The sequence below is a fragment of the Arvicanthis niloticus genome, chromosome 26 (assembly GCF_011762505.2).
Source record: "Arvicanthis niloticus isolate mArvNil1 chromosome 26, mArvNil1.pat.X, whole genome shotgun sequence".
Taxonomy (NCBI): Eukaryota; Metazoa; Chordata; class Mammalia; order Rodentia; family Muridae; genus Arvicanthis; species Arvicanthis niloticus.
This window is the reverse complement of record NC_133434.1, coordinates 14325118-14339486: the sequence shown is the minus strand read 5'-3', so window position 1 is coordinate 14339486 and position 14369 is coordinate 14325118. Positions and strand designations below refer to the sequence as shown.

At 46.6% G+C, this 14369-nt stretch overlaps 1 protein-coding gene across 4 annotated transcripts in view; it reads right to left on the bottom strand.

The window, feature by feature from the left end:
• Positions 1 to 13626, bottom strand: part of Sik3 (SIK family kinase 3) — a 212914-nt gene extending 199288 nt beyond the window's left edge. The window contains exon 1 of one of the 4 annotated variants that reach the window (XM_076925022.1): positions 13321 to 13626. In XM_076925022.1, coding sequence (XP_076781137.1) covers positions 13321 to 13593 — 273 coding nt within the window. In that variant the 5' untranslated portion in view covers positions 13594 to 13626. The remainder of the gene's footprint in view (positions 1 to 13320) is intronic. The other 3 variants (XM_076925023.1, XM_076925020.1, XM_076925019.1) reach the window with 3 other exon arrangements.
• Positions 13627 to 14369: the final 743 nt, after the last annotated feature.

Genomic DNA, 14369 nt, shown 5'->3' with positions numbered 1-14369 from the left:
AAAAAGACCTACTAAAAACCTCCCGTATTGTCAGAACACTGCTTATGCAACATGAGAACATTGTGACAGAAGGACAGAAGGACAGAACAACAGGAGGCAGGAAGCAGAGACAGAAGTAAGGAATCCTGCAGGTGCCGGAGCAATCTAAGAAACACACAGCTCTGCTCCTGCCTTCCACAATAAAAACAATTCTGTTTCTCATGGCATCCGAAGAGGACTGCCTGCCAGCGACAGAAAACAAGTCACTACATGAAGCTGTCAACGTGTTCCACAGAGCACCACACTGACAGTGAACAGATACAAACCTTTTCATCTAGAGACGCTCGGTTCTTTCCTTCCGAGTTGTTTTTAACATCGTGGCCCATTATCAAATTCAGTTCAATTCATGCAAATTCTAACATAAATGGACAAAAATATCACCCAAAAGTATATAGGATAGTAAAAAAACTCTGTGAAATATTTTGTCCTCAAACTCCTAGCAGCTTTAGCTTACTTATAATTTTAAATTAATTCAAGTAAAAGCACATACGTATAAAAATGTTATAATGAAACCCATTATTTTGCATGCTGAGTTGATTTTTGAAGTTCAATAATTATCTCATAAAGACACATTCATGAAGAATCCTCTAAAGGTGCTCACTGGTGGAAAAAAAGCACCTACCTCAGATGCTCCTATAAGCCACCACAGGCAAAGTGACAAAACATGCAGTCACTCCCCACCCCACCCCCATCAGCTAGGACCTTCTACACGTGGGGACTTCACTGTTACCTGCCATCTGTACATTACCAGTAGTTACTTTCCAGTGCTGGGGTCAAGCCCACAGGCTTACACACGCCAGACACACACCTGACCACTGAGCCACACACCCATCCTAGGGTTTTTGGTTTTCATGCTGACTATTCATAATAACTGCTCTTTGTATTAGAGTGATTTGATTAAATTAAATCTCAGGTAAACTGATAAAAATGGGGGGGGTGCTATGAGAACATTTTGGTAAAAACTAAGCTTCCAACTTGAAACAAATTTAGTAAAGTTTTTAAAGCAAAATCAATTTAGATATGGTTGAGACGTGGGCAAGAGATGAGGGGGGTAAAAAAGAGAGAGCGTAAGAGTCAACACTTAACTCATGCCATTGTATCAATACCTTAAGTTCTTGTTTTGTTTCAAAAACAAAGCAACACTGGAAGTCATAATGAACTATAGGTGTACTTAACGAGAAACGAAGGACCCAGAGGGCAAAGAGAAACCCCTTGGCCCTACATCCAAATAGTAGTCAATGTCTTCTTAAACCTCCTGCAAGGGGAAAAGGAGGGCGGTAAACCCACACAGGTTTTTTTGGTTGGTTGGTTGGTTTTGGTTTGGTTTTTCGAGACAGGGTTTCTCTGTGTAGCCCTGGCTGTCCTGGAACTCACTCTGTAGACCAGGCTGGCCTTGAACTCAGAAATCCGCCTGCCTCTGCCTCCCAAGTGCTGGGATTAAAGGCGTGCATCACCACTGCCTGAATAGAAAAATAAATATTTTTTAGCATCTTTTTTTTTTTTTTTTTTTTTAAAGTTTAAGTGGTACCAGTGGCTGAATGCAGCTTTGTGGTAAAGCACTTGCCTAGCACTTACTGGCTTTTAATTTGGTCCTCAGCACTCCACACACATTGGCGAGGGGAAATGATAATGTATGGATTTTCTTCAGATGTAACATTCAAAACATGTGAGTAATAAAAACAATAAAAATGATACAGAAACCAAAGCTGGACACCATGGCCCATACCTGTAGATTAAGGCAGGAGAGTTTGGGTTTGAGGTCAATTTAAGCTACATAATGAGAACTTGTCTCAAAAGTAAGTAACAGAGAGTAACAAAACCGGTCCAGGTGGTCAACAAACAGCCTGCCTCTGTGATGCTAACTGTGTCTCCTTCAACAGTCTCTGTGATGCTAACTGTGTCTCCTTCAACAGTCTCTTCTGGCCAGAGAGAGGTCCTGACAGAGCGGGATTCATGAGCAGCCAATTGAAGGTTAGATCCACAAATCTGGCTCTGAGAAGCTAGAGATGGGCAAGCAACCCCTCTTCTGACCAGTGGTACATCTGAGGAGTGTGTCTACAGGGGAAGGAGACCCCCATGCCAATGCAGGCAGAGGGCCCAGGTCAGCCAGCCAGGCAGAGCTGCTGGCTGCTGGTGGGCCTTCTCACTCACTACTGCCAAGGCTAAGCCTGGTGCAATCTTTCTGGAAAGCAATGTGGCAATATAAGTATCCGGTGTCTCACAAACATGTGTGCTCTTTGGCCCAGTAATTTCATGTTTAACAATCTATGTAAAGCCAAAGATCAAAAATAGTCCAAAAGATTCAGGTGCCAATCAGTTGCCACATTTAAAAAAAAATTAAAAATTATGAAATAAAAAATTGGAAAAGGCTCAAAACAAACAAACAAACAAAACAATAGTCATATCCACCAACTATAAGCCATTAAAGCTGACACGACTGGCTCCCACTGACAGTGCAAAGAGGGTCAGAGAGGTAGAAACATAGCAGTAATAACAGGACTCTAACTAGTTTTTAATCCCTAGGCTGTCAAGAGTATTTTACAGTATCCATAACTACCGCCTCTGGATGGCAGGATTATGGATGACATTTTCCTGTCTGCTTCTCCATAATTTCCTGATTTTCTCCAAAGTTGTTCCAGGAGCACAATGTTATTTTTGTGAGCAGAAGAAAAGGTGGTAGAAGAGACACAGTAAAAATAGACTGTGGTTGAGGTAAAGGATAAACTGCGCCGAACTCGGCTGCTCATCCTCCGTCCATTTTGAAAACATACGCCACAAGTATTCAAATGCTCCTTTAGCTTAACCACTTGTCTACCCTGAGAATAATAAAACATAACTTCTTATACCAATAGCTGCTACTTTCTCTGTATACATGGCACAAGAAATACTAGTTGAATTAATTCATAAACAGTTAAGACCAACTAAAGAAATGAAAATTACTGGCCAGTGATGGAAAAGTGAGAGGTTTTGTTCTTGTTTTGTTTTTTTAAATTGGAACACATAGTTATAAAGCAAAGAACAAGAAGTCTGAAGTTCTTTCAGGAAGAGACCCCAGCCTGACAAAGAGAAGCACCTCAAAGCAGAAGGGGAAAGCTGGAGGCGCTGGCTGACCATACTGACCATATTCGGGGTGTAAACTAAGGGAAGTAACCCCCATGAGGCTGGGGTTTGAAAGAACTTTCCATTTCCTAGGGCTGGGATGCTCTGTGGCAGTGTCTGCCAAGTGTTCAACAGGCCCTGGGCCCAAGCCCTAACCTAGCATTACACAGAACATAGCACAAGGGATTCCCCCTGGAAGGGTGATGCATGCTTATAGCCCCAGCTTTCAGGAGGCTTAACATGTACCTGTTAAGTTCAAGGACAGTCTGGGCAAATGAATACATAAAGGTCAGAGACCTGGATGAACAAGTAAGGGCTTGTTGGGCCTGCCAACCTGCTGCATCCCAGCCCATCCCCAGGATCACAGGGTAGAAGGAAAGACCTCCCAGAAGAACATTCTCTGACTTCCATTACACATTGAGACATGAATAGGCACACACACATATACATACACAGATACACACACACACCATAAATGGAATTTACAACCCAAAAAATAGAAAATATAACAAATCCTGATTTTTATCTTTTTCCACTTTTATTTGTTTTTGTTGTTTGTTTTTTTCGAGACAGTGTTTCTCTGTGTAGCCCTGGCTGTCCTGGAACTCACTCTGTAGACAATGCGGGCCTCGAACTCAGAAATCTGCCTGCCTCTGCCTCCCAAGTGCTGGGATTAAAGACATGCGCCACCACCGCCCCGGCTTCACCTATTTTTAAGATCCGTTTTTTATTCTTTTTATTTATATAGATGGGGTGGGGACATAGAGAATGCAGGTTCACACAGAGGCCAGAGATACAGATGGTTGTAAGGTTTCTGACTGAGTGTTGAGAACTGAGCTCTGGTCCTCGGTAAGAGCAGCATCTGCTCTTAACCATGGAGCCATAGCCACAGTCCTCCACAGATGTCACCACTCAGTGACATATTTAAATCATACTAAGCACCAGGTACATAATCATATTAAATTCTTAAATTGTGCCATCCTATCAAACAATAAAAGATATCCAGTTGTGCCAGGCAGCGGTGGCACATGCCTTTAATCCCAGCACTTGGGAGGCAGAGGCAGGCGGATTTCTGAGTTCAAGGGCAGACTGGTCTACAGAGTGAGTTCCAAGACAGTCAGGGCTACACAGAGAAACCCTGTCTCGAAAAACAAAAAAACAAAACAAACAAAAAAAAAAGATAGCCAGTTGCCTTTTTTTTTTTTCATTTTAAAAACAATGATTTTCCAGGAAATAAACAGCAGCTAGCCCTTAAACTGATCCAAGAAATCTTATGTTTATGAAACATAAGTAAGAAATGCAGAGGAGCAAACAAGATGGCTCAGCAAGTGACGGCACCTGACGCCAGCCCTGCTGACCCCACTTCCAGCCCACACAGTAGGGAAGAGCCAACGCCCACAAGTTGTATGTTGGGTGTGTGTGTGTACGTATGCATCTCACAAATGTGTGTTTGGGGGGGGTCACATGTATGAACAGGTGTGTGCACGCATGTATGCACGTGGGGAGACTAGACATCAACACAGGGAGTCTTCTATCATTCTCCAACTTCATTTTTATGTTTTTTAAACATTTTCTTTTGTTGTTTGTATTCACACAGGTGTGTGCCTGTGTGAATACACAGCACAAGTGTGAAGATGCCTGTGGAAGCCAGAAGAAGGTGTCAGATCCCTGGAAGCCACCTGATGTGAGTGCTGGGAACCAAATCCAGGTCCTTCAGAAGAGCAGGAAGCATTCTTAACCACTGAGCCATCTCTCCAGCCCCTCCAGCTTACTTTTTATAGACAGGGTTTCTCACAGAACCTGGAGCAATCAGTCCAGGCTCGCTAGTTACTGAGCCCCACCCACCTCTGCTCCCGGCACGATGTCGCCATGCTCTGGGAGCTCCAGATACAGATTCAATCCTCACACTTGCACAGCAAGAACTTTATGCACTGAACCATCTCAGCCAGGCCCTATTTCTATTTTCCAAATGTTTGCTAGGCTACTGGTCTTGCGTGCTAGAAGAAGGCAGGCTGACAGGAGTGGTAGCAAACACCTTTAATACTGGCACTCAGGAAGCAGAGGCAGGCAGATCTCTGTGAGGCCAGCCTGGTCTACATAGTAGGTTAAAAGATAGTCAGGCCTACATTACTCTCTCTATGGAAAGCCTTGGGTTCAGTACCCACCACCCATGAACTGGCTATGGTGGCCACACCTATACTCGCTGTACACAGGAGACAGAGGCAAGAGGATCACCACAAGTCCAGGTTAACCTAGCATATGTAGTGAATGGGTATGCAGCTGTCACCTGATAGCTAAGGACAGTGATGGAGCATGTATAGATGGCCCTCAAACCAGAAATTAGAGCCAGATTAAGAAGAACTCTAGATAAAGGGTGGTCAGCCACACCTGTACCTAAGGTATATATCTGACTGAGCAGGTCTCGGAAGGACACAGCTATGTAGTGAGAACATACCTCTCAAGAAAAAAAGGGAGGGAGGGAGAGGAGAGAGAAAAGGTAAGGAGAAACACGGGAACCTAGACATGCACATTTGCAGGGAGCTGTAAGAAAGGACACACTGCTGGCGAGCAGGTGTTAGAGCCGACACTGGGCAGAACTTTTTTTTTTTTTTTTTTTTTTTGGTTTTTCGAGACAGGGTTTCTCTGTGTAGTCCTGGCTGTCCTGGAGCTCACTCTGTAGACCAGACTGGCCTCGAACTCAGAAATCCGCCTGCCTATGCCTCCCAAGTGTGGGCAGAACTTCTTAATCCTAAATTTAACTTTAACCAAAATTCCCCATCTGAGCAAGCCCTGCCCACATGGACAAATCTAAAGAGGCAATGGGGTCTCTTCTTCCTATTGAGTCTCTGAGAACTGTAGTGACATGCTCACAATCTGATTCCTATTTTTCTTTTAGATTTAAACTTGGATTAGACTGCAATCCACTCACAGCAGAGCCTTGAACTCCTTCCTCATCTCCCTCCCTCCGCCTGCAAGTGCTGGGATGACAGGTATGTGCCACATCCAGCTGACTCCTACCTCTTGAAGGACTCAGTTCTGAGTGGTAGAGTCCTGGTGTCCCAGGGGTCACACACTTGCTAGAAATAACCTTGTGATGGCTCATGTAACAGTTCCTCGCTAGCTGACCAGGGTCCACATGCAACAGTTCCTCGCTAGCTGACCAGGGTCCACTCTGAACAGGTTAAGCGGAGGGCTTTCCAGCTCACTCATCCCAGGCTGCCAAGGCTTTGCAATGACACTGCCTTGGCTCTCTATTCAGCAGTGATTTACTATGCAAGGACAAAAGCCCAGGAGACTATATATGCTCTGGACACTATCATAAGTCACCCGGGGACACGCCAACTCTACCAATACACGGATAAGGGAGTTACTGTGAAATAAGAGGGACCGGGAGACTGCCTGATAGGTGTAAGATGGTGTTGTCCTTTTGTGCCCAATAAATTCAACAGGGATCATGCTAGTATGAACAGGTATGGCATTCTCCAACAGTGAAGAGAACCTATGCTGTTAAATGTTCGCCTCCCCTGCCTCAATAGATAAGTAGATAGATAGATTGGTTTGGTTTTTCCTCTTAGCCATAAAATAATCAGCATGGGTTTTGAAAACACACCAAGCAGAGGTTATCCACGTCCTGCTGTGCTGCTCTCTGACGTCAGCCTCCGGGTCACAGCCAATTCACACTGTATAGAAGGCCTGCAGAATCCAGCTCTTCTCCCTGTTCTGAACTCATCCGTGCCATCTCTTCTCTGTGTACTGAGGCATGACACACGGCCCTGGGTCTAAGCTTTGGATGGTTCCTTCTGACTCCAGGACCTACACACCAGCCATTCCTCCTGCTAAGAATATTCTGTCTTCTCAGTCGTTCAAAGGTGGGTTTTCCTCACCATTCAGGTCTCAGCTACAGCTCCATCTTGTTCTCCATGGTCTATCTGAAGTTACAAATCTCCCCAGTCTCCAGTCCATTCGTTTTCTCCATGGTACCGAGGAGTGCTTTTTATTGTGGTGGTGGTGGTTTGATTTGGTTTTGGTTTTCTGAGACAGGATTTCTTTGTGTAGCCCTGGCTATCCTAAAACTCCTATGTAGACCAGGCTAGCCTCTAAATCAAAAGAGACCTGCTAGCCTGTCTCCAGAACACTGGGAACCAAAGCATGCACCACCAGTGCCCACCTGGCACTGGGTTTTGTTTGTTTGTTGTTTTGTTTGGAATTTAAATGTAAACTCCAGCTGTGTATGGTGGAGCCTTTAATCCCTCCTGGAGATGGGACTTATCTCTATGACTTATTTCAAAATAAATGAAAGTATATTCCATCTGGGTTTTGTTTGTTTGTTTGTTTTGTTTGTAAGTGTCCCTTTTTCAAGTCTACTCCAAAGCTGGAGCCCATCAACCTTCCTGAATGAATGAATGAATGAATGGCTATGGGGAAGAGCCCACTCACGGCAGAAATGTCTTAGGTACCTTTCACAACTTCTGGGCCTCTTGTAAGTAAAGAACATTTCTTTTTATTTTCAGAGCATGGATTTTGCTCTTTTATGCCACGCACTAAAAAACACTAGCCAGACTGATGCTTGGGAAATGAAACAGCATTTCTGGCCCAGAGACAACTGGTCTGGACACCTCCGGCTTGAGCCAGATCTATGACTTTCTAGGGAGTTGGCACCAACGTCAGAATGTTAAAATAAACATCTTCGATGCTGAAAGTGGAATATTGGGGCTCTGACTCGGCAAAGGCTAGTCTACCTGGCCTTAGCACCTCACAGGTCAAGCAAAGAAGTGACCCCTTCACAAGGGACAAATGCACCGGCCTTCCTTTAACAATCATCTCTAAGAGGTCTCAGGCTGGGACTGACATCCCTACTGCAGACATGCAGAAGCTGCTTTGGATTTCTTTCCTCTCTTCAAGTTCCTAATGACTCTGTTCCTGCTTTCTAAAGGGCACGTGCATGTGTTCATCTGCTTCATGGACTCTTTAAAGGCAGACAGAAGTCAGGCTTTGAGTCTTCATGAACCGAGTCTGCAGTAATACACACCCTTCGAAACTATGTCGCTGATAAGCTTTGGAATGAGGATTTAGGGCAAAATGTTTTCTCTGTGACACTGTCAATTTTAAAATCCTGAGCTGATGATACATCCTCAATAGTAGACGGCTTTCCTGGGGGGTAGGGTGGGGATAGAAGCATTCAACAAAGCTAGACACTAACCTTTCTAAGTATCACACCCTGTACACAAAAGCAAAGTGCAAATATATTTTGTTTTGGGGTAGTAGATAAGAGTTGGGGGGGGGGTCTGATTTTATTTGTTTCTCTGTGACAAGGTCTCATTATGAACCTCAAGCTGGCCTTGAACTCAAAGTGCCTCAGCCTCCCATGTGCCAGGATAGGCATGTGCTGCTAAGCCCGGCTGCAAATGTGTAGTAACATTTTTCATATTTTCCACAGAACTGTAAGTGAATCTCTGAAGAAACTATTGCATGCAAAAAAATTGTTCCATCATCAGGATGACAAAAATTAGTTACAAAAAAGACAATAAAAATTTAAGTCAGGTGAGGAGCTGCTTGGAACACCAGCACACCAGATGACATGGGGCAGTGAGATGGAGAGCAGACTGAACTACACAGGACCCTACCTCAAAAATGAAAATAATGCTGTGGGGCTGGAGAGATGGCTCAGTGCTTAAGAGCACTGGATGTTCTTCCAGGGGACCAAGGCTCCCCAACTCCCATAAGGCTGATGGCTCACAACCGTTCCAGCGAATCCAATGTTGTCGTCTGGCCTCCAGGGGCATCAGTTGCAGGTGGTGCAGGGGCAGCCATGCCAACAAGATAGCATACACTTAAATTAATTAGTTAATTTGAAGATAATTTTTAAAGTAAGAAAGGAAAAAGCCATATAAGGTAGTACAAACCTAGAATCCAACATCTGAGAAAGGGAGACAGAAGAAAGGTTTTAAATTCAAGGCCTCTGTGGGCTACACAGGGAGTTCCAGGCTAGCCTGAGCTACACAGAAAATCTTGGAAGGGAAGGGGGGACAAACAAAAGAGTTGAGGATGTGCATCTGTGGTACAAACACTCCTGTAGCTGAGTTCAATCCCCTGTACTGATAATAAATAAATATTTTGAGATGGCCCAAAGCAAAAGCCAATGTTTTATCAGATAAGTCTCTTGTTAAAAAAAAATTAAAGATAAAATAAAATCAAGTTAAATGAAAAACTGTCCTGCATAAATTTCATAGCCCAATGTGGTGGCTCATGTCGATAACCCTAACAACAAGGGGTCCGAGGCAAGAAGGTCACCAAGAGTTCTAGACCAACCCCAACCACAGAGCATCACAGGGGGAATCTCAAAGCAGCACTTGAAATAGTAGCAAACTGGCCTCCCAACCCCCCATCCCCAATGAAAGTATGGCAAGCAGCTTGTGTCTCCCTATCCAGAATCAATGGGACTTACCTATCCAGAATCAATGGCACTTGAGGTCAATAGCTCTTTCCAGAGTGGAAAAAAAAGGGGGGGGACTAGCCAATCTTAGTCACCTGACTGACTACGGCCCCTGAAGAAAATGACGTTTCTTACCTACTCCTTACGTGCCAGCACTGCCTGGGCTGCATTGCACATCGCAGTTAATCTGCCCAACACTGAAGTTGTGGAGTAAGTGCTGCTGTCATCCCATTGTAGATGAAGACACACAGAGAGGTTTAGCCAGTATTTAGGGCCCAGCACCGCCCCAGTCCTAACCAGGACTCAAACCAGGCAGTTCTAAGGCAAAGCTGGAGCTCTTACCACAAACCACTGACGGCGACTGATGGATACACGCTGAAATAACAGCTTACAAATATTTGGCCAAAAGCTTTCCTAAAATACACAGAATGTAGCTATTCTTCGTTCAGTTCATCCAGCTAGCTCCAAGGTACAATTAGGCACAGGAAACAGACTATAAGTAATGGGGGAGGAAGGGACATATTTAAAAAAAAAAAAAAAAAATCTTAGTACTTTATAATGTTCTACCAAAAAGACAGAGAACCTTGGGCAATGTGACTCAAAAAAAATTTTTTTAAAAAGGAAATCAAAGTAGGTAGGACAAAGGCAGGGTGAGCTGCTGCCCAGGGCCTGTGGCTCCTGGGAGCCTTCTGCAGCGACGCTGACTAGCAGCACTGCAGAGGCTGGGACATCAAGACTCAGCACCTGGAAGCCATGCTGCAAAGATCCCAACCACCAAAAGAAAAGAAAAAAAAAAAAGGGGGGGGGTGTCTTTCGGTTCCTTTTCTTTTCATTATTTTATTTGCTCCTGGGTCCTACTCTGGGAAGTTTGCGTTAACAGCGTTTGGACGGGGGCCAGCTTCTCTTATTGTTGGACAGAGTGCAGTAGCTTAGTCAATAAATGAAGTTTGCTTTAGCTCCTTACTCCTTGGAATGGGTCATGTAGGAAGAGGGGTTCATAAATAGTTCCCCCGTGTACAGACAATGCCCATTGCTAACCTCCTCCTGCTGACACAGGCATCGGCATTATTACCTGTGTCTGGTTTTTATGCAGCATTAGAAGAAAATCTCAGCCCATTCGGTGACATAAAGAAGGAAACAGAAAGAAAAAAAAAAATACACCTTTAAAGGAGCAAATAAATAATCTACTGTAGAAAGAGAGAGGGAAGAAACACAATCGTTGCCTCGATTTGACCTGACTGCAGAGGACAAACACTGCAGGACCTGGGGAGAAAAGCCTGGCTTCCTGAGTAAGAGCAGCTCCAGCAGCTTCTAGTACCTAGGCACCTTCCGTGCCATTATATAACCAAGCTATGGCCTTAATAGGCCATCCCAGCGTATGTCAGCAGCTGCTGGGCACATCTCAGCTGTCAGTGTTGAAGGACCCTTTCCAAAATGTGTTCAGATAAGCAGGGACTGGCCAAAATATGCCCACGGAGCACCCTGAGCACCTGACAGCTCCTTGTGAATCGAGCTTCTCTCACGTCAGAGTCGTTTAAGTAGCAAAAAGATATGGCACTTGGAACTGGAGCTAGGAAACTGCACACTGCTACAGAAGCACAAACAAATGCTGGTGTGGTCTCTTCCACACATGCAACTCATTGTCCCAGCCGTTTCAGCCTCATTCAAGACTGAATATTTCCATACATAGGAATTGCATAACTGCACACCACAAACGATCAAAGATAAAAACCAACATAAACAGTGACACCCGTCTATAAACAAGCCAGTGCTGTAAAGGCTGCAGTTCTAAAAAGATACCAAGGTCTCAGAGAAAACTGAAACACACACACACACACACACACACACACACACACACACACACACTCTAGAAAGCAGCCAGACCAACCATAATTAGGCACTGGCTTTGCTGACTACTGAAAACAGAAATGTCCCTTTTATATATAAAGCCAAGAATCAACCGTTTGCAATTATGTTTATAAGACACTCAACCCAGCTTGTCATAGATTTTTTTTTTAATCAATATATAAAGATTCAAATTTCTTTAAATCATAGAGAACATAGCCCAGACAACCAATTATGTTTGTGGAGTCCATTTCCCAGAGGTCAGAGCAAAATAATTACAGAAGCAGAGGGGAAGAAAAAACAAAGAACGGAGGCATTCTGTTTGTAAACACAAGTTTGACTTGGCCAACTGTAAACACACTGTAGAGGGGGTAAGGAGGTGCAGGCTCAAAACTACAGCAGCACAGCGGGTCTGAGGGGCTGCAACAGGAGGGGCGCACTTGAGTGTGTCACCGGGCTCGGAAGACTTGAGGCCTTCTGGTAAAAACTGACAAAAAGGCTTGAAGGGGTCCTACCAGAGGAAGTGAAACTGACCAATCACTCCTCCACCGTCGCCACCCTCGGAAGAAGGGCCCCTTGTAGTCTTTGACAGAGAGAGGCAAGGAAAGGAACTTTCAGGTTGCCAATAAGCAGGAGACAAGGCTCTGATAAGTCACTAGGCTTCTGGCAGGGAGTGACTGCCATAAAAGCCAAAACAAGGTAGGCTAAGATAAACAGCGGCCAGGGTGAGGAGGTGAGGGGAGTCCTGTGTCTCCTGTAGGAAGCCTAGGAAGCCGCATAGGTGGTAAAGGTTTTTCATTAGCCAGGCTGAAGAAAAACTCAAGCTCCTGTTTTAAATGCAATGAATGACTACGTCAAAAGTACCCATTTAAGTGAGGTATTGAGCAAAGAATAATTGGGAATTCAAATGGGCTTTGTGGGTTCCATCAAAACTAAATAATTCCTAGATACTCTCAATGGAGAAAGATATGTAAAACTACTACCTCTGTTTCCTTAAATATATATATTGTATGCGTATACATACATGGTTTCCTAACTGACCTTGGCCAATTTCACTACTACGGCTCCTCAAATCCCTTGGGAACCAAAGGGCCCAAATGAGTGTAATTCTGTAGTGTCAATCCCACGGTTCCCTTCTCTACTGAAAAGCCCACCCCGAGCTCTACAAAGCCCACATTTCCAGACCCTCTGATAAGTAAAAATAACCAGCAAACCATCTATCCTAAATTGTTTAACCCTTGGTTAGCTAGTGCCACCAGGAACCCTGACCCTTGGGACATCTGGTCATGGGTCCATTCTATTTTTCCCCTTAGTTCCCCGTTTTCTTCACTGCCTCCTCCAAAAATCAAGTATACTCCTTGGGCTTCCAACTGACACCATCTACCAGCCTTAAATAATCAAACGTGGATTCCTTTCTCCGGTATAGGTGCCAGGTCCTTCTTATCTCCCGGTGCCTTGCACCCACCGCATACCCTCAGTCCATGCCCCAGCCGTCCTGGGAAGCCTGAGGCAGCCAGTTTGCGCGTCTCCCCCATCCTGTGGTCCACATTTCATATGCCCCTGCCCTCATTCTGATGGTTTCCTAATTGCTGGTTCCGGAGTCTTCCTGGCGTGCAGTCCGCCGGCCCCCTGAGAGTTCCAACGCCTCCTTTCCAGTCACCCCCCACCCCTTGGGACCCTGCGCACAGCCCTGGGGACCTCTTCGGTGTCCAGCTGCTAAGTTCCCGGTGCCCCCCCTTCCGGAACCCCTCCGCTCTGAGGTCTCTGCCTTCTCCCGCCGGCACCGGTCCCCACTGCTGACCCCGACCCGAGCCCCGGGGAATTGCGGACACCCCTGGCCCCGCCGCCCTGCAACGCCCCCCGGGCAGCGCAGCCAGCAGCCGCGCGGTCCCCAGCGCCACTACCTTGGCCTTGGTGACGAGGTGCGTGGCCCGCTTGACCACAGCGAAGTTGCCCTTGCCGATGGTGCGGTCGATCTCGTAGTAGCCGATGCGAGCGGCCATCGACCCGCGGGAGGCCGGAGCTGTAGGACGCGGCGAGTCGGCGGCCGGGGGCACTGCGGCGGGGGCTGTTGGGGGCCCCGCGGCGGGCGGAGGCAGCAGGCGGCCGGCCGGCCCGGCTCCCCCTGCTCCGGCCACGGCAACCCCGCCAGCTCCGCTCGCCGCCGCCGCCGCCATCTTGTTGTGCAGTGAAACCTCCGGGGCCGCGGGGAGCCGGCCGGGGGGGAGGGGGCGCGGGGGGGCCGAAAGAGGGGGGTTGCCGACAGACGTCACTCCAGGAGGCGGGGCTCCCGCGCCGCCGGGCGCCCGGCGCCATGGCAACCGCGCGTCACGTGCGGACGCGCGTCACTGCCCGAAGCCATGGCAACCGTGACCTCACCGGGCGAGCTCGACCTTCCCGCGTGGGTCCCTGTTCCTGAGGCGCCGGCTCCCTAGTGCCCCCCTCTGGGGAACAGGCAGTGAAAACGTCGAGGGTCAGCAGCAACTTCTAAGCTTCCGCCGCGCCTAGCGAGGTAGGGATGGGAGATGGGAGACCCCAGAACCAGACCCCGATGGCCCCTGGTTCGCTGATGGGATCCCTGCTCCGACCTGTGTCCCAGTTCAGTCACCACCAAACCGCCCTTAAAAGGATTTCCTCATCACCCAAAATACCAGCCTTGTCCCACTTTAGCCCTGGAGGCCACAGAGGCAGGAATAGCTACAGTATTTAAGCAACTGTAACCAAGTTGGTAGCAAGGCAGGGGAATTGCTCAGCAAAACTCTTACAAAACCCAGCTCACTTTGTACAATCAATCCAATAGTCATCGAACACAGCTGAGTGCGGAAATTAGAGTTTGCATATTCAAGGACGTTGAAGCCAGCCAGCCCAAACATGCATTCCAGTTATTGGGTGGTTGAGGGCCAGAAAAGGAACGTCATTTTCCTTCCTGCCACCCCTGGCTCGGAACAATTCT